Below are 20,776 nucleotides of genomic sequence, written 5' to 3' on the forward strand. Positions count from 1 at the left end.
TTATTACAGACAGAGGTTAAATGGAAATACAAACTAAGGACTAGGCAGCTTCAAGGGTTAAATTCGGGGTTTTACATAAACTGTTATTTATTTGTGCATGAGAAATCTAGTAGGGATCGCAAAAAATGAATTCATTCAGTTTGATATTAAATACTTATTATTATTACTTATATGAAATTAAGCACCTAATCTGTTATATAAGAGCGCTTATATCGCAAAGTAGAAAACTTCTAATGAAAAAAACACAATTGCTTTACAACAGGAAATGTAGTAACAATTTGTAATTTATGAACTTTATGATACATTTAACCAATATGAAGTAGTGATGTGCGGGTCGGGTTTTTCTCCGCGCCCAATGCCTGATTTCCGGCTTCCCTTCATATAAAGCCGGAAATTGAAGGTGGGGTGCAGAGTCAGCCTGAACCAACCCGCGGGTCCCCCAGGTATTGGGCCGGCCCGCACATCACTACTGTCAAGTCTTTTAACTAGATTGTTTTTAACCATTTTTTCAATGTATTGATAATTGCCATGTTAATTGATAGAATAGAAAATAGAATAGAAAATACCGCTCTGATCACCGCGAGCCTTCTTTGCAATACAGGCGGCCCATGGATGTGTCTCCGGGTGCTGGATTCTCTTGGCGTCCCACGCCGCACTGAATAGGAAGAAGAAAAACAAAGTTTCTGCTCACCGGAGTGTTTTAACATCCAACTCTTTATTGATCCATAATAACAGACATGCTCATGATTAAGGCCGTCTGCGCCCAAAACGCGTCGCATAGTTGGATTGGTGGGAGTTTAATAGACAAAGAGGATATAGCCGCTACGGGTGCTGGATATATGTATATATAATTTGTGTGCTATGAACAACAGCAGCAGCACTGATTGGAACCCTGGCTGATGAATGAATGGATCCAACAGACTCAATAGGCCACACATACAAAGCAATGCTCAGTGTACTTAATAGGCTGTGTATGTACTGCACATCTAATTAGAAATAAATGCCATATAAACCTCACTCATCAAATGGGGACACTTCCCCTTTAAGAGCAGGGAACAGAGGGACTTCACCCGGGCGTTGTGACAGTTGGTTCAGTCCGTTGGTTGGCCCTGTGGTGAGAGGTAAGTGGACTTTCCTCTGGGAGATTTATTGCCAAAAAACTTTATTTTAGTGCAAAAAGAGGCAGGAATTTGGGCAATGTTTTCCCCCAGACTAGTGGGTGTTGCACCTCTCACTGATTTTAGTGAATTTGGAGAATTTTAGCCCTAAAATGTGCTTGGGAGGAGCCTTTAATCTTAGTGCTGGTTGGGAGACACAGACCAGGATTTGGCAGTTATACAGGACTGTCAGCAAATATTCACATTTATTAATGAAGGGAACATTTGGGGACCCCTGTACCTCACCATAAGCTGCTTAATTTGTGTTCCCAGTACTGACAGGCTCCTTAGAGATTTGCCCCTCTGCCCCCTGGTATCTGCCCCCAGCCTGCTCTTATGTACCAACATTGTAGCTAAATACATGTTCCCTTTATCCAAGTCTGGAACTAGGGGTGGGAAGCAGAGGCACGTGCCATGGGGAGAGTAGGAGCTGATAGTAAATGAGTGGGGGACATACAGCAGGTCCCATAGAAGAGAGGTGACTTTACCCATAGGGATTTGACAGTTGGTTTAGTCCGTTGGTTGGCTCTGGGTTAAGTGTATATTCCCTCTGAGACTTTTTTTGACAAATATAACTTATATTTATGAAAAAATGGATAGTTGGTGCCCCCCGGTCTGGAACTAGGGGTGAGCAGCAGAGGCACATGCCATGGGGACAGTAGGGGGTGATAGTAAATGAGTGGGGGGAACATACAGCAGGTCCCATAGAAGAGAGATGATTTCAGACATAGGGATTTGACAGTTGGTCTAGTCCATTGGTTGGCACAGTGGTGAGTGTATATTCCCTCTGGGGATATTTTTTGCCAAATATCCTTTATAATAGTGAAAAAAGGGATAGTTGGTGCCCCCCAGTCTGTAACTAGGGGTGGGAAGCAGAGGCAAGTGCCATGGGGACAGTAGGGGGTGATAGTAAATGAGTGGGGGGGACATACAGCAGGTCCCATAGAAGAGAGGTGACTTTACCCATTGGGATATGACAGTTGGTTTAGTCCGTTGGTTGGCTCTGGGTTAAGTGTATATTCCCTCTGGGGTTATTTGACAAATTACTACTTTTACTACAATAAAAAAAAAGGGCCCAGGACCTGACAAAGCTCAAGTTTAGGGGACAATAGATCTCTGCCTTCCTCTGTATTATATAGGAAATATTAAGCGCTAAATTCATTAACTTGCCTTTTTATTCTCTTTTCTATACAGATTGCTACAGAGCTTTTCCTGCTTTTTTGGACTGTGATTTTGCTGTTACACCTGCCTGATAACACCTGGGTTTATTTTTGGCTTCTCCATTGTTCAGTCACATCCATCTTCATCTGAACAGTGTAAGAGAGAGCCAGGGGTTCCTTAGGGAGACCCCCTTGGGGTGCCCCGGCCTTGGGCCGCCCCCTATTTTTTTTAACATCGGAGAATCTTCTTGAAGAGGTAAATCTTGCAAATTCAACTGATTCAGCACATGATTTCTTCTTCAGCAAATCTGCCCTAAATTCACTTGAGGAGGGTCCCACGTGGCTTTGTGCATATGAGCCCATACGGTTACTGTATATGGGATTTATAAGAAGCCAATCCATCGCTATCAGCAGCATTAATAATACAAATAGGGGAATATACATAAGGAAATAATTGCCTTTAAGTTTACTGTTAGTATGTTATAGGATGCCTAAGTCTTAGCAACTTTTCAATTGGTCTTCATTAAAGTTGTTTTATAGCTGCTGAATAAAAAGCTAAATAACTCAGAAATTACACAAATTATAAAAAATTAAACCCAAGTACAAATTGTCTCAGAATATCACTCTCTATATCATACTAAACGTTTATTTAAAGGTGAACAAACCCTGTAACCGTGACTTCATTTTGCCTGATTGTGTCCATTTGTCCCTTTAGGTGTCGACGATGGAGGAGTTTACGATCAAGACATCTCTCCTGGTAATGCCTCAGTGTAAAATAAATCCTCTCTCATCTGAACTGCTGTTTCCCTTTCACTCTTCTATATAAGCTCTCCTTAAGCAGCTGTCTGTCTGTCTGTCTGCACTGCTTCCTTTTATACATACAGGTGGGAGCTGCCATACCATTTGCCTCTGTGCGGGTAGAACTGACATCCAGGAAAAACAACCACTATATTTATTTCCTTTTTTCAGAATAAAATCTCCTTATTCCTGGAATGTTTGCCAGATAGAAACCCCAAACCCCTTTCTGTCTCTATTCTCCTCAGATCCAGACTGACTGTGAGCAGCATTTAGAGCCATTTAGTATTCTGTCCCTAATGCTCTTTCCTTTCACTTACAGACGCTGTACGTCGTCCTGGAGGACTTCAGGGAGGAAGACACCGACTTTAAGGCCCTTGCCTCTTATTACGGTAAAATCCTATTTTATTTATCAGTTCCTACGTTTTATTACATGTGAATTCCTTTCCCCCTTTAGCTCAGTATTTAACATAAATGTGTTTTTCCCACAGAACATCACTACCGGGTCCACTACGGCAAGAACGTCGTCCTGTAAGTAAAACATAAATGCTCTTATTACATGTTGGGAATCATTTGCTATTGCCCCAGGGGTAAGTGCAAGGGCAATAAGGCTGGAAAATGTTTTTATTAACGCTCAGTGATATTTTTCTTTTTCAGAGAGGACTTTATTCTTCGATATTTCAGCGACCCGAGGACGACGCACAGAGACAACATTTATGAGTACTGGGTGTTGATCCATTATCTGGTATGTAATGCAGAACAGATGTCTAGATAAATAGAGAATAAATGATATTAGATTGCCAGCTCTTGTTTAACACTGCTACTTTCTTTATGATACAGGAAGTACTCGAGAGGGAGTGTATCGCCCTCTACAGTGAAGAGTTGCTGCCTCCTGTAAGTGTCACTATTATTATTATTATAGGAGAGGTTATTATTCACTGTGTGTCTCTATAATAATTCTATTATTAACATTGACTCTCTCCTTCCACAGGAAGCATCATCAGAACACCGGAGATGGGGGCAGCATTTCGAGTATCTGCGGCTGCAGAATGTAAGTTCCCCCATCACATGGGAATCCCACACCCTCACTGCCCTCAGCGTATAAAGGTACTATTAGCAGCACATATACAGACATAATCATAACTGTCTCCTTTCTTTCCCCTTTGCTCCTATCCTTGTGCCTCCCCTGCACCCGCAGACTATCCAATGGCACCTTCACCAGCTTGCCATGACGCTCTGGGAGAGGGAGCAGAAGCTGCAGGAGGCTGCTGGGTATGTATTTTGCACTAAATACTTTCAATTACGCTTACTGCCACTTTACAATAATGACAATAATGACATTTATTTCCCTCCAAACCTAGTGAGGAACAAAAGGCAAGTCCTGCAGCTGAGGGAGAGGACGAAGGAGCTCCTGCAGTGGAGGAGAGAGAAGACGGAGCTCCTGTAGAAGAACAAGCTCCTGCTGCGGAGGAGGAGAGAGACGAGGGAGCCTCAGGGGAACAACAAGCTCCTGCACCGGAGGAGGAGAAAGCAGAGGGAGCTCCTGAAGAAAAACCAGCTCCTGCTGCAGAGAGAGAAGAGGGAGAACAGCAAGCTCCTGCAGCCGAGGAGGAGAAGGAAGAGGGGACTGATGGAGAACAACCAGCTCCTGCAGTGGAGGAAGAGAAGGAAGACGGAGCTCCAGGAGAACAACCAGCTCCTGCAGTGAAGGAGGAGAGAGAAGAGGAAGCCTCTGAGGAAAAAACAGCTCCTGTAGCAGAGGAGAAGGAGAGAGAAGAGGGAGCTCTTGGACAACAGCAAGCTCCTGCTGCAGAGAGAGAAGAGAGAGCTCCGGCAGCAGAGGAGGTGAAGGAGGATGGAGCTCAAGAAGAACATCAAGCTCCTGCAGCGGAAGAGGAGGAGAGAGAAGAGGGAGCCTCTGGACAAGAGCAAGCTCCTGCTGAGGAGGAGGAGAGAGAGGAGGGAGCCCCTAGGAAACAACCAGCTCCTGCAGCGGAGGAAGAGAAGGAAGACGGAGCTCCAGGAGAACAACAAGCTCCTGCTGCGGAGGAGGAGAGAGAAGAGGGAGCCCCTAGGGAAGAACCAGCTCCTACACCGGAGGAGGAGAATGAAGAGGAAGCAACTAAAGAACAAGCTCCTGAGGTGGAAGAGACCATCGAAGATCCTCCGGTGGTAGAAAGGCCGACCCTCCGAAAACGGGTCAGGAAGGCCATAATGAAGAGGCTCCGCAGGGTTTGGGTAATGTATCAATTTACTGACAATTACCCTTCTTCTAGAGATACCTCATGTTGTCCAATGCAGCTCCACTTTACTTCCTGCTCTTCTGAGCATTTTCAATCAGAACAATAGAAAGGAAGTCATACACCCTGTCTGTTGAGCCCGCAGGCTGATCACTTTGAGGGCGCACCCCATAGACCAATGTTTGGCTGCCTTTAGGGTGTAAAGGTGGCCATATCGTTTTGGCCACATCGTCAAACAAGTGGATCTTTCCCCGATATGCCATTAACAACATGGCTATATCGGGGGCAATCTGATTGTCGGGCGTATGGCCGAACAATCCGATTACAATGTGCCGTGGGCTCCGCCGGACGAAAGATGTCGGCACACGCCACACACGTTCGGAAAATCGTACGAATCCTGAGATTCATAAGAGGCCCTGGCATTCCATGTGTAGAGAGACCCAAACAGTCCCCAAAGGCCCAACAAATAGTGCGCTCTTAAAGCAACCACTGAGCCCTTTTATATCATAAAGAGAATACACAGTGTTTGTCTTTATTCTTATCTTAACATTTTCTAAAATCTTTTCTTTTCAGCATTCCACCCAAAGACTCCACCTGCTGCCGGCCCGACCCTGCCACCACGGCCTACATCCGTTTCCTTCCAACCCTACCTATCCCGCGAGCGTATCGTCTGAATGGTGTCTGTCTGTTATGTACAGGAGTGGAGAGTGGGGGTGTGTACAGGAGGGGAGAGAAAGGGGGTTTCCTGTACATGAGGGAGAGTAGGGGGTTAGTTTACAGGAGGGAGAGAGGGGGTTGTGTACAGGAGGGAGAGTGGGGGTTGTGTAAGAGGAGGAGCAGTGGGGTGTTGTGTACAGGAGGGAGGACTACGGGGGTTATGTACCAGAAGGAAGACGTGAGGGGCTATGTACAGGAGGGAGAAGTGGGGTTATGTACAGGATAGAGATTAGGGGGTTCTGTGAACGGAGGGAGAGTAGGGGGTTAATGTACAGAAGGGAGATTAAGGGGGTTGTGTGTTATGTACAGGAGGGAGAGTGGGGTTATGTACAGGAGGGAGAGTGGGGGGTTATGTACAGGAGGGAGAGTAGGGGGTTGTGTACAGGAGGGAGAGTGGGGGTTGTGTACAGGAGGGAGAGTGGGGGTTGTGTACAGGAGGGATAGTAGGGGATTATGTACAGTAGGGAGAGTGAGGGGTTATGTACAGGAGGGAGAGTAGGGGTTGTGTACAGGAGGGAGAGTGGGGGTTATTTACAGGAGAGAGAGTGGGGGTTGTGTACAGGAGGGAGATTATGGGGTTGTGGGAGAGTAGGGGGTTGTGTATAGGAGGGAGAGTAGGGGGTTGTATACAGGAGGGAGAGTGGGGGTTATTTACAGGAGGGAGAATGGGGGTTGTGTAAAAGAGGGAGAGTAGGGGGTTGTGTATTGGAGGGAGAGTGGGGTTGTGTACAGGAGGGAAGGAAGGGGGTTGTGTATAGGAGGGAGAGTAGGGGTTGTGTACAGGAGGGAGAGTAGGGGGTTGTGCAGGAGGGAGAGTAGGGGGTTGTGCACAGGAGGGAGAGTAGTAGGGGGTTATAAACAGGAGGGAGAGTAGGGGGTTGTGTATAGGAGAAGGTTGAGGGGGGTGTATAGGTGAGGGGTGAATAGGAGGTGGGGGTGTATAGGTAGGGGGTGGGGGGGTCTAGCCATGATCCAGGGTGTAGAACCGACTGCCGTTTCTAGGAGTCAGGAAGGAATTTTTACCTTCAGTGCAGATTGGCCCCCATAGCACTCTAGGGTTTTTCTCCTTCCTCTGGATCATCCACTGTTAGGGAGGCCCAAATATAAATTGCCTATTAATTGTAATAAATCCTGTGCTCACCGCCAGGTTTCTCCATAAATATGTCTCTGTGTTTTTCTTTAATCCCTATGGTGAATATTGAGGGAAGGGGCTCCTGTGCTCGTTCTACTAAGATGACTGAGCGGTTGTGTGAGGGTAAAACTGGGTGGTGGTGCTGATACAGGGGTTTAGTTGAAGAAGGGAATGGGTTAATATCTCTGCAGGGTTAATGATTAATATGCTACATGATGGGGCTGAAAGACATAGGGGACACATACTGATCTCTAATGATTGGGAGGGAAACTAGAATATTTGCTTTACTCCATAGGCCACAATGTAACAGCATTTCCATTCAAGTCCAAGGCCCCTTTCTTAAACACTGGAATTCCATCCACTTCCCACCAGCCTATTGTCACTATACCAGACATTTAGTATATGAAGGAGCTTGATATTGGGCCATACTAAGCTGAATTTGTTTTTTGGGTACCACTTTCTCCAGGTATGAGACGTCCTTTGGGGTGGGGGGTTCCTGCTAAAGCGATTGAGGAATATACTCCATTGTTTGCTAGGTAAGTGCTGTGAGGGGTAATAAGGAAGGTAGGGGGCAAGTTGGGGCAAAACCCTGCCCCTGGACCAATGACCCATCCCCCCCACTCAGTAGCAAAGTTCACATGGACAGAACCCGGAACAGAAACTTTAGGACAATGTAGACTCTTTAAGCAGAACCTAACTCATCCTAAACCCCCATTTATTAGTAGAAACATTTGTGTTTCTAGGGCCCCTAAGAGTTTAAAAACATTGTTGGCCTGGGGCCCTAAGAGTTAAAAACATTGGTGGCCTGGGGCCCTAAGAGTTAAAAACATTGGTAGCCTGGGGCCCTAAGAGTTAAAAACATTGGAGGCCTGGGGCCTAAGAGTTAAAAACATTGGTGGCCTGGGGCCCTAAGAGTTGAAAACATTGGAGGCCTGGGGCCCTAAGAGTTAAAAACATTGGTGGCCTGGGGCCCTAAGAGTTAAAAACATTGGAGGCCTGGGGCCTAAGAGTTAAAAACATTGGTGGCCTGGGGCCCTAAGAGTTAAAAACATTGGGGCCTGGGGGCCTCAGCGTTAAAAACATTGGTGGCCTGGGGCCCTAAGAGTTAAAAACATTGGTGGCCTGGGGCCCTAAGAGTTAAAACATTGGTGGCCTGGGGCCCTAAGAGTTAAAAACATTGGGGGCCTGGGGCCTAAGAGTTGTAAGTGGAACTGAGATGAAATCCTGGAGAAACGCACAGAAACCATTTAATGGAAAGTAAAAGATTCTTTAAAAAAGTGTAAAAAAAACTGGCAAAAGAAAGAGGAAAGAAGACAAGAGTGAAAAAGGGAAAGAAGAAAATATTTAGTGGAGTATAAAAACAAATTGGCCAACAGGAGCAGTTTCAGCAGGAACAGCGAGGCTTTAGCACAAGTCGATAGATGAAGGGAAGAAAATAAAGGGGCAGGTAACAAGCGGAGAGGCTTCTGTGTTTGTCATTTAAAGGTGGGACTTTTCTCCGTGGCTTTGTGCAATCCTTCCTGAGCGGTTCCCAGACTGTAGGGCTTGACACCCTTGGGGGCAGTGACAGATGAAAGCCTGAGGGGTAGCTAGGGTGAGATTTGGGGAGAAAGCATATTTGTTCTGCAAGGTACCCCTGAATGCCAAGTTTGAAGGCCAGTTAGGATAAGATGTTGGGTGTCTTTTTTCCTAGATATCACTGAAAGATCATAACGAAGGCCAAGTAGGTTAAGCCTTTTGGTGGGTGTCTATTTTCTGTCCTACATACCCTGAAAGACAATCATGAAAGCCGGTAAGGGTAAGATTTGGGTTAAGTGCCTGGTTTCCTAGATATCCCTGAAAGACCACAGGGAAGGTCAAGTAGGTTAAGACTTCTCGTGGATGTCTATTTATGTCCTACATACCCCTGAAATACCATCGTAAAGGGCACTTAGGGTAGGACTTCTAAAAAAATGTCTAATTTCTATCCTGAAAGACAATCATGAAAGCCAGTTAGAGTAAGATCTGGGTTAAGTGTCTTGTTTTCCTAGATATCCCTGAAAACCATATAGAAGGCCAAGTAGAGTAAAACTTCTGGTGTAAGTCTATTTTCTGTCCTACATATCCCTGAAAGACCATCTTGAAGGCCAGATAGGGTAAGATTTAGGGTAAGCATTACCCCTGAAAAGCCAACTTGAAAGGCCATTTCAATGAGATTTGGGGTGAAGTTATCTGATGTACCTGATATACGTACTATGGCTTAATAGCTGATGATTTCTTATATCAGTTTAACAGTGGGATAATAGTCTCTGGGAAGGGACTGTGGTTATAGGATAACAGGTATAATACCTGCTATCCCACAGTCACACTCCCTTCCCAGAGACTATTATCCACTGTTACTACAGGCACCACCGCTCTCTACTATACCTGCTATCCCACAGTTACACTCCCTTCCCAGAGACTATTATCCCACTGTTACTATAGACACCATCTCTCCCTACTATACCTGCTATCCCACAGTTACACTCCCTTCCCAGAGACTATTATCCCACTGTTACTATAGACACCATCTCTCCCTACTATACCTGCTATCCCACAGTCACACTCCCTTCCCAGAGACTATTATCCACTGTTACTACAGGCACCACCGCTCTCTACTATACCTGCTATCCCACAGTCACACTCCCTTCCCATAGACTATTATCCACTGCTACTATAGACACCATCTCTCCCTACTATACCTGCTATCCCACAGTCACACTCCCTTCCCAGAGACTATTATCCCACTGTTACTATAGGCACCATCTCTCCCTACTATACCTGCTATCCCACAGTCACACTCCCTTCCCAGAGACTATTATCCACTGTTACTACAGGCACCACCGCTCTCTACTATACCTGCTATCCCACAGTCACACTCCCTTCCCATAGACTATTATCCACTGCTACTATAGACACCATCTCTCCCTACTATACCTGCTATCCCACAGTCACACTCCCTTCCCAGAGACTATTATCCACTGTTACTATAGACACCATCTCTCCCTACTATACCTGCTATCCCACAGTCACACTCCCTTCCCAGAGACTATTATCCCACTGTTACTATAGGCACCATCTCTCCCTACTATACCTGCTATCCCACAGCCCCATCCAAGAGAGATTATTATCCCACAGCTACTACAAGTACTGCTGTTCATTTATGAGTTACTGATCTTTTCCACCTACAAATGCTGACTGGCAGGGACTAAGGTCACTCACCTCTGCTTGGACTCATATTATTGTAGCACTAGATGTAAGTCAAACTCATGTGTAATAATGTTTAATGCATTCAATAACCTGGTACGTGGGGTGGGGAGGTATAAAACACGTAGGAGGACTGGGTGTCTCCCTTGACAGGAGCCGATATGCTGCTTATTAAATTCAATATGATAGTTTCCCTCTCTCCATCATGACTGTTTGCCTTTCCGCTCAGTTCATAACTCTTGTCAGGCTTGATTTGATGGTCACTTAATGAAATCCACAGATAGGAGAAGGCAGGGGAGTTTATGTATCACTGGGAGAAGAACTTTTTCAGAAGGTGCCGGATCAGCTTTTAATTATTATTTGCACTGCTTATCTGACTGCCTACTAATGAATTAGGGAAGCCAGATGCCAGGGGGGAGCTGCTTTGTAGCCAATGGTAAAGATATACAGCCATGATATAATTAATTAGACTCAATACAGAATAGTTCCTTCACTCACCCCAAATCTGGAACGTTGGCCAAAAATCTCACAAACTTCTATTTAGAACACGTTCTTCATATTTCCATTGATTGAATCTCATCTGTCCTTTAAAATTTTTACTTTAAAATTATTATATTAAAAAAAATGTTCAAAAAGTTGAAGATTGAAAATAACAATGAAAATTTGAATGAAATTTTCAGAAGAAAAAGGTGGAGAAGGTGGCATCTTCTTCTCAATCTTGGATCAGGCCAAATCTCTTATTTGCTATTATTAACAGAAAAGTCAGGGGAAGTGAGAGGCAATTTGTCTGAATGTTGTACATTGAAATATTTAGATGAAAGTCTCATCCTAACCTTCATTATTGCCCTTAAATCCCTTCTTCCCAAGACAACGTGGTACTGGGGACAATCAAATCTTTCCTGGAGATGTCTGAACGTACAAACAAGCTTTACAGACGCTACAGAGTGTCGTTTGCCATGGGAACCTTGATAAATCCAAGTTCATGTTGGTCATTTATCATAAGTATTCCCCGGCCAGTCGTTGAAAAGTTAGCAAAGTCCAACTTATTGTGGGGCCGACTAATTGCTCTACAGAAGCCATTAAAACAAAATGGCATCAGTAGATATTTAATGCCACCTCTTCTGGGAAAAAAAAGGTCCCCTGAAATCAGACTTGACCAAAAAAAACTTTAAGGAATAGATCTAATAAACTAGTGTTTTAGAGGAGGATTTCCAAAAACACTAAGGGGCTAAATTATTAAACCTTTTTTTTTATTTTGCGTTTTTCCCCAAATTTGAATTTTCAACTAAAAATGTAATGAAATAAATTGTCAGATAAACCCTGGACAGGTGAATTTCAGTACTATAATCAAAGGGGATTTAAGTTTTGGGCAAATTAACAATTGTGAGAAAAATCATAGAATTTGAATAAACTCGAATTAGAAAATGAACAAATCGACCTACACAAGAGAGATTTATTAAAGGTTCTGATCCTTGGAAAGGTCGTTGGCCAACGTAATACATAAATTTCCTTGTGTTTTCTTGTTTAAATATTTTGGGACAAGCGGTGGCAATAACCATTCTATCCAACGAGGCACACTGTAGAATTACTGCATTATTCTCAAGCCTGAGTTAGTAAATAGAAGCCTACCGGAATCTCAAGAAGAAATTTACAAAGCACCTATGCACCCAAGAAAAATTGATAGAAGAAATTAGGTATTGCACCGAATCCACTATTTTGGATTCTGCCGAACCCCCGAATCCTTTGATAAAGATTCGGCCCAATACCGAACCGAATCTGCATATGCAAATTAGGGTGGGAAGGGGAAAAAAAATTTAATTCCTTGTTTTGTGACAACAAAATCTTGTGATTTCCCTCCCGACCTAATTTGCATATGCAAATTAGTATTCAGATTCAATTCGGCCAGGCAGAAGAAATAGTGTATATATATATATATATATATATATATATTATATTATATATATATATAATTTTTTTTTTTTTATAATTTTAATTTTTTTTTTATAATTTTTTTTTTTTGGATTTCTTTTCCAATATTGGCGCCCAATATCTACCCATCTAAGCCACTGCCCTAGGTATGGACCCTTGGGTGCCCATATAGAAAATACAGCCCTGTTTAAGGCCAGGTATTTATTAGTATGCTGAGGTCGAGAGGGGATAGGGCTATCTGATCCCAATGGGTGCATGTGCAGTACTCCATTTGCTGTGCATGAACCAATCAGAATGGAGAGGGGGATGGGCAAGGGGAGGAGATATTTGGTCAGTTATTCTGTGCTCATTTGCCACTGTCCTGGCCAATTAAATGTTTCTGTTCCTCTAATGTCCGGTCATAGTAGTAGTGTGCACTTGATTCAAAACCAACCCCCTCCGCATTTGCACCCGGCCTGGCCTGCCTGTTCCCCCCCTTTATTTATAAGACTCACACCCGACCCACCCTGTAGTGATGTCATGAAGGGGAGGGGCAGGGAGAGCAGGAGAAGAGATGTTCTTCTTCTTAGGATTAAAATTAGAAACATGTCTCAAACCTTCCTAAGCAGAAGAACATCAGAGCAGCCTCTTTCTTTCTCCTGACAACTTCCTTGACTACTTGCTGGTCAGACTGGTGGGAAAATGACCAACAGGTGGCGCTGTTGTAACAAAATTCATTCATATTAACAGCACATGTATCCCTTAATATCTTGGAATAAGAAATAAATAAATAAATAATGAATGAACATTGTAAAAGTGCTTAGAATAGCCCCCTCATCAATTTTACATTCGCTTATTTTTAAGGTTAATTAAGACAACCCGGCCCAATGGTGAATAATAATAATAATAACACTACTTGGGACTATTACTACTCGACTCTCTCACGGCTGATATATATTGGTCTTCTTCCCTTTGCGGGTTTTGTTTGTTTAAGCCAGTTTTCTCAGTTAAGGGCAAAAAAGGAAACAAAGAACAGCCGTAGGCCTCTATTCCTTTAATGCTCTTATTTGTTTCGGACTGAATTTCTATTATTTAGCAGCGGCGCCTGGGGAGAGCGGCCGATACAGAAGCCCGTGCCAATGAGTCGTATATTTTATTGGATACCAGGCTGGAAGCGAATACCGGGGCTGTTTTGTTGTTAGGAGAAACAGAAAGAATGACAGTTACCCCTAAAGTCCATAGTAACATTACAGATTAGCTCCATTATACCAAGCGGGAGAGCACTATAAAGAGCACATATTGATAAATTTCATTCAGGTACAGATAGCTAGAATCTCAGCTGCCATAAAGCAGGACAGGACTGCTGCTTCCAATGGGCATCAGATAGGATCTGTGCAGCCCACTGGGACAGAATGCTCTGTAATACAGATAGCTAGAATCTCAGCTGCCATAAAGCAGGAAAGGACTGCTGCTTACAATGGGGATCAGACCTGTGCCAATTATGTGGAGAGAGTATAGATCTGCATTAGACAAGGTGTGGGTTTAGGATGAGAGCTTCACATGTTTTGGTAATTTCAGCTAAACCTGTTAAACGCATGTAATATTGGAAGACTGGAACAACGTATAATCAAGCCGAATCACTCACATCACTGCACGGTGAGATAAAATGTGGGTTGAATCTCTTTTTTTTTTTAAGGTGGTTGGTTTTATAATTCCAATCAGCGACATTAATCGCCTTCCCGCCGAGATACGGACCGCATCGTAGGCCCAGAAATCTGGGGAAAACCTGAATTTTTTCATATTTCCTCATGTCGTGACGAATGGAACATGCTGCTATTCCATTTAAACTGCTCCCGTTATTGTTTTATCATTTGTAATAATTGGATTATTATTATGGTTAGTCTTCCCCCAAGCAGCGGGTGTAAAATATTTAAGCAGTTGATATTGGTTAAACATTAAGGTGGGGCTTGGGTTTTGCTGAACAACACTTTTTAAAGGAGCAATGCACATTCTATACGGATGGTAAGGGCTTGAGGACTTAAACCCAAGATTGGCACATTGTATACAAGGTATTCTTATAGGGTCTTCCCTTTGGGGAGGGATGTCCACTTTACCCAGTCTTTTAGACATGTACCACTAGAGACAAATGTCAAACCAAATCCGGCAAAACAATTCAAACCAAAATACAGAATGTAGACATGTAGACCATAAGGCTCATCGATGTCCATAGCCCCAACTGGGGGGAAACTCAAAGATGGGCATGACTGTTCTTGGCACAAATGATTCCGTCCAAACCTACACTTCTCCAGTCTGTCAACTAACCCTGAAGCTATCACCACCTTTAAGCTAAAATGTAAATGCAGGGTTGCCATTGCAAGCCCTCACATTCTTTTACTAGATCATGGAGATAGGAAGTCCAGTGTGGACCTCCGAGTGCCTACCAAATGTCAAACCAAATCCTGCAAAACAATTCAACCAAATACAGAATGTAGACCATAAGGTTCATAGATGTCCATAGCCCCAACTGGGGGGAACTCAAAGATGGGCATGACTGTTCTTGACACCAATGATTCTGTCCAAGCTACACTTCTCCAGTCCTGTTGGCTTAACCTGAAGCTATCACCACCTTCAAGCTAAATTTAATGCAGGATTGCCATTGCAAGCCTTCACATTTCTAAATCATGGAGGTAGAAAGTCCAGTGTGGACCATCCAAGTGCCTACCAGAGAACCTGATGTCCATGGAACCAGAGCAATAAGATGGAGAAGTTGCCAAATGGTCAAGAGGTTATACAGGCTTATGGCAGACATATGGAAGACCTAATGGACCCACCAGGAGATTCTCTGGAACACTTGTAGGTCAATCTGATTGTATCACCTTGTCGCTTCATGGGACAACCATCTCTAGATGTCATTGTCTTTCTTGACTTCTAATGTCAACCAACCCAAAAAGGATAATAGAAGTGAGAGCCTATTAAAGATTTGGGAAGGCGGCGACCAGCACAGACCAATTGAGTGCTCCTTGATCTTCATTCAGAAGAAACATACTTGATGGTCTTTAGGGCGCAGTATGGTGGTCCATGGAGACATCCTAGGTTCAATTCCACCAAAGTGCACTATTTGCTTTGGGGGAACTCCGATTTGCCCAAACGCTCCAAAAACATACAGACAGGTTAATTGGCTACTGATAAAACTGCTCCTAGTGAGTGTGTGAATGTGACAGGGACCTTAAAGTGTCAGCTCCACTAGGTCAGGGACCGATGTTCAATCTCTATTAAGCCCCGTGGAATGTGTAAGCTCTATATAACCAGAGGATAATAATAATGGCCCATTTTGTGAGACACATCATTCTCTAAAAATAACTTTAGTAGTTACTTTTTATTAGAAATATTTAAGGGTGAAAGGAACGTCCCCACTAGGGAGAAAGCTCTGAATCTCTCATTATTTTACTTATCTACCTTGATGCCTAACAAGATGGAACGGGCTGTTCTTTTCACCGAATGATCTTCTTTATGGAAGCCTTTTTTTCCGAAACAGACAAAGACGTCTTTCCACTTTGACTGAATATCCCGAAATGAATGAAAACATTCCACATGATGTGCCGGCCTGCGAATTTCCAAGTACCAAAACCCCCTCGTCGTGAAAAAGGAGACAACGTTCTGTTGGTTGTCTCTGTAATTTGTCATTTGAAGCCACAAACAGAGAGGACTAGAAAAAGTTCCAGTAAGAATGAAGTGGGTTATTCACAGAATCCTTTGATCGGGAATAGAAATGTTCTAACAAACACACAGCCTCCGAATGGAAGAAAATCTTCCTGATATTAAATGTTTTGGTGCCACAAATTCTACTGTATTTTTATTATTAAGCTACAGTGATTCCTTCTCCTTCTAACTCCTCCATCAGGCCAGTGAGAAAACTGACTTTGGGGTACCGACCAACCTGCTATAGCTCCAGGGGTACCCAGGGCACAAATAAACACTCACCCCAAATCTCCCCCTAACTGGCCTTCAGGCTGGCCCCCTTAGCTCATAACAAGGTTACAGATATATAGAAACATTGGGGTAACAGTCACCCTGCTATAGTTCCAGGGGTACCCAGGGCAATATAAGCACTCACCCCAAATCTCCCCCTAACTGGCCTTCAGACTGGGCCCCCTTAGCTCATAACAAGGTTACAGATATATAGAAACATTGGGTGTCATCCTGCTATAGTTCCAGGGGTACCCAGGGCACAAATAATCACTCACCCAATCTCCCCCTAACTGACCTTCAGACTGGGCCCCTTAGCTCAAAACAAGGTTACAGATATATAGAAACATTGGGGTAACAGTCACCCTGCTATAGTTCCAGGGTACCCAGGGTACAAATAAGCACTCACCCCAATCTCCCCCTAACTGACCTTCAGACTGGGCCCCCTTAGCTCATAACAAGGTTACAGATATATAGAAACATTGGGGTGTCACCCTGCTATAGTTCCAGGGGTACCAGGATACAAATAATCCCAAATCTCCCCTAACTGACCTTCAGACTGGGCCCCCTTAGCTCACTACAGCAGTATCTGATGCCCAAACACAACAAACTTCATTTTCTATACAGAATACTATAACAATACAAGGCTTGTTTTTATGTAACAAAATAATAAAAGCTGGGACAAAAATGGGAAATAGGCAGAAAAAGCGAGGATAACAAAATATATCATTTTTGTATGATTCCAGTGAAAATCACTTGGGGAGAATTGGTACTTTTATTTTACATGACAATTGGCTAAAAGAGCAAGTGGTAAGTGCATTTGAGGGGCCGCACTGCATTAAACACGCACATTGTCGCTTTGCTTGGGCTGCTGAGCTCGTCCCCAAGCTTTCTGAGCAAAACATTTCCTTTTCATTAGCAATATTTTTCTTTTTTCCCTTTTTTTGGTACCTGAAGTTGCCGGAGCCGCGCCGTTGCCTGAATTTTAACTAGTGTAAGAGCGAGACGCTGCTCAAGGCAGGAGACATTTGTGTCTATATGAGAGGCTTTATGGACCCCGAAAACCCACCGAACAACTACTCCCCAATAAAGTACAGGTATGGGACCTGTTATCCAGAATGCTCGGGACCTGGGGGTTTCCGGATAATAGATCTTTCGTAATTTGGATCTTCATACCTTAATTCAACTAGAAAATCATGTAAACATTAATAAACCCAATAGGCTGGTTTTGTTTCCAATAAGGATTAATTATATCTTAGTTGGGATCAAGTACAAGAGACTGTTTTATTATTACACAGAAAAATTAAATAACTTTTAAAAATGTAGATTATTTGGATAAATGGAGTCTACAGGAGAATAACTTTCTGTAATTCTGAGCTGTCTGGATATTAGGTACCATGCCGGTATTTTATCCGGTAGAGCACTGATAAAATAATGAATGTATACAGATACGTAACAAGTATGAATAATATTAAAGGTGTTGTTCCCCTTTAAATTAACTGTTGGTATGATGTAGAGAGTGATATTCTGAGACAATTTGCAATTGGTTTTCATTTTTTATTTGTGGTTTTCAAATTATTTAGCATTTTATTGAGCAGCTCTCCAGTTTGCAATTTCAGCAGTCTGGTTGCTAGGGTCCAAATTCCCCTAGCAACCATGCATTGATCTGAATAAGTGACTGGACTATGAATAGGGAGGCCTGAATTGAAAGAGGAGTAATAAAAAGTAGCAATAATGATACATTTGTAACCTAACAACGCATTTTTTTTTTTTAGATGGGGTCAGTGACCCCTGTTGAAAAGCTGGAAAGAGTCCGCCGAAAAGGGCAAATAATTGAAAAACAATAAAAACGAAAAAATTAAGGTCAATAGAAATGTTTCTTAGAATTAGCCCCATTATTTAACATACTAAGAGAGTTAGGGGACCAACCCTTTAAGTATGATCCTTAGTACTGAGCTTGAGTAATGTTCCCAACATGCTTTCAATGGACTCCGTTCTGCACTGTTAAACTTAGCTTTTAGTATGTTATAGAATGGCTAATTCTAAGCAACTTTTCAATTGGTCTTCATTATTTATTTTTTATTGTTTTCGAATGATTTGCCTTCTTCCTCTGACTCTTTCCGGCTTTCCAATGGGGGGGGGGTCACTGACCCATCTAAAAAAAAAAATGCTCTGTAAGGCATTACATTATTAAATTTATTACTAAATAATATTATTAAATTAAATGTAATTAAATATATTATATTATTATATTATAATATACTATATTATTAAATATATTACATTATTACAGGTATGGGACCTATTACCCAGAATGCTCGGGACCTGGGACTTTGCGGATAATGGGTCTTTCCGTAATTTGGATCTTCACACCTTAAGACTAGTAGAAAATCATGTAAACATTAAATAAACCCAATAGGCCCATTCAACTTCCAATAAGGATTCATTTATCTTAGTTTGGATCAAGTACAAGCTACTGTTTTATTATTAAAGATAAAAAGAAAATCATTTTAAAAAATGTGGATTATTTGATTATAATGAAGTCTATGGGAGACGGCCTTTCTGTAATTCAGAACTTTCTGGAAAACGGGTTTCCAGATAACGGATCCATACCTGTATATTATAAAATATTTATTAAACATATTCAATTTTAATAAATATATTGTTATTGCTACTTTTTATTCCTCCGCTTTCTTTTCAGGCCTTTCCTATTCATATTCCAGACTCTGATTCAAATCAAATGCATGGTTGCTAGGGGAATTTGGACCCTAGCAACCAGATTGCCAAAATTGCAAACTGGAGAGGTGCTGAATAAAAAGCTAAATAACTTAAAAAAAACACTAATAAAGAAAGACGAGCAACTGCAAATTGTCTCAGAATATCACTCTTTAACATGAGAGTCAGGTTATTTGTGGGGTACCAACTCCAGGAGTGGGGGTTCCCTCGCTCTAGAAAGGACGTCCCAGTCGGATTAGCATGTCATTGTTTTGGAAAGAACCCCAAATCTTTACAACTAGTCTAAAACACTATAATTTACGGAGAAATGTAATCCACGCAGAGCCGGGATTTGAGAGGCAAGTCATGCTCCTGAGCCGCTACGCAATCCAATGATTATACATAATGGCACGACGCTCTTTATAAAACACTCACGGAAAGAAGACTAAATTGCATATAAAAACCTGGAAACCTGGAAATGCTCAAAAAGAGGAAAAATGATTTCATACATCTGATTGTGTAATAGAACTTGAGCCCAAGTCCAACACTGATGTATTATGGAAGCGGTGACTGTGTATAACAACGGGCACAATGTCTCTGTAGCGCCTGTATTTAGACAAATACCCACTGGTGTGATAGAGCACAGGCTACATGCCACCCTCTTTCACCAGGATGGGCTTTCGCAATATGGAAAAACACTTGTTGATGTTGAACTACAACTCACTGCTGCCAAAGATGTAAAATCACAGATTGCTGGACGCTAGGGGTTCTTTGCAATCAGATGAAACAGGCTTTATTCAATACAAAGCGCCACAGGGTTGATAATACTCACAACTGAGGTGGATTACAGCACATGCCGGGTACATTCACAGATTAGCAGACACAGCATAGAAGGCCCCATAGCATGGAGAGTTGATAGAGGGTTTCAATACCTCATGTGGATCCCATACAGCAGACGTGGATCAGGGTTAAGAACACTGCCCGGATTCCCTTGTCAGTCCTGTGGTCCCTTCACTACAGGCAAAGTAGAGCCTGGGGGAGAGCTACTCAATCTATTCTTCTTGGTGGAGCTTGAGCTGCTCTTTCTAGCTAAATCTCTCTGACTCACTCGCACTAGAAAGTGCTATGAGAAGAGATATCCTATGGCTTCACCTCGTTCACGGGGTCCTTGTATCTAGACTTCGCTAAAGTGGTTGACCCTTTAGGGCCTAACACTTCTGGGGCCTTGTTGACTCCAGGCTCAGTGGAACGACTGCCCAGGACAATTGCTGCAGCCAAAGAGAAAGTGCCCCACCCTGCAAAGCATTTGTTACAGCACTGCCGGATGTGGTCACAACCTAGTGCCAATAGAGGAGATATGCAAATAATGTATAATATGTTACATGGGGTTTAACCCAGCAACAGGGAAAGGAGGCACTGGAAGGGAATGAAGCCATAAGGGCCATTACACTTATGGGTCCCTACATCTCCTAAAAGTCGATGGGGGAAAAGGGTCCTAGCCAGGGTACAAGATCCTATCTGATCCCCATTGTAAGCAGCAGTCCTGCCCTGCTTTATGGCAGCTGAGATTCTAGCTATCTGTATAACAGAACATTCTGTCCCAGTGGCTGCACAGATCCTATCTGATCCCCATTGTAAGCAGCAGTCCTGTCCTGCTTTTATGGCAGCTGAGATTCTAGCTATCTGTATAACAGAACATTCTGTCCCAGTGGCTGCACAGATCATATCTGATCCTCGTTGTAAGCAGCAGTCCTGTCCTGC

General features: G+C 43.0%; 2 protein-coding genes across 5 annotated transcripts in view; both read left to right on the forward strand.

Annotated features, from left to right (window-relative positions):
* LOC121393056 overlaps nt 1–20,776 on the forward strand; it is a 1,743,327-nt gene that overhangs the window by 116,782 nt on the left and 1,605,769 nt on the right. The gene's annotated exons all lie outside the window — the stretch shown is intronic.
* Nucleotides 4,074–14,099, forward strand: LOC121401141 (brain acid soluble protein 1-like). Its single transcript, XM_041585486.1, has 5 exons — nt 4,074–4,384; nt 4,474–4,555; nt 4,694–5,350; nt 5,926–6,015; nt 14,031–14,099. Exons 1-5 carry the CDS (start codon nt 4,341–4,343, stop codon nt 14,097–14,099), a joined length of 942 nt encoding a protein of 313 aa, XP_041441420.1. The 5' UTR covers nt 4,074–4,340.

This window comes from Xenopus laevis, chromosome 3L (assembly GCF_017654675.1).
Source record: "Xenopus laevis strain J_2021 chromosome 3L, Xenopus_laevis_v10.1, whole genome shotgun sequence".
In the NCBI taxonomy this organism is placed as follows: domain Eukaryota; kingdom Metazoa; phylum Chordata; class Amphibia; order Anura; family Pipidae; genus Xenopus; species Xenopus laevis.

What these genes read in the sequence shown, in the direction of transcription:
- LOC121401141 (XM_041585486.1), top strand. Translation starts at nt 4,341, where the DNA reads ATGACGCTCTGGGAGAGGGAGCAGAAGCTGCAGGAGGCTGCTGG. An exon ending in AGAGAGAAGACGGAGCTCCT is followed by an intron (nt 4,556 to 4,693) that starts GTAGAAGAACAA and finishes GAGAGAGAAGAG; the next exon opens with GGAGAACAGCAAGCTCCTGC. An exon ending in AGAGGCTCCGCAGGGTTTGG is followed by an intron (nt 5,351 to 5,925) that starts GTAATGTATCAA and finishes TTTTCTTTTCAG; the next exon opens with CATTCCACCCAAAGACTCCA.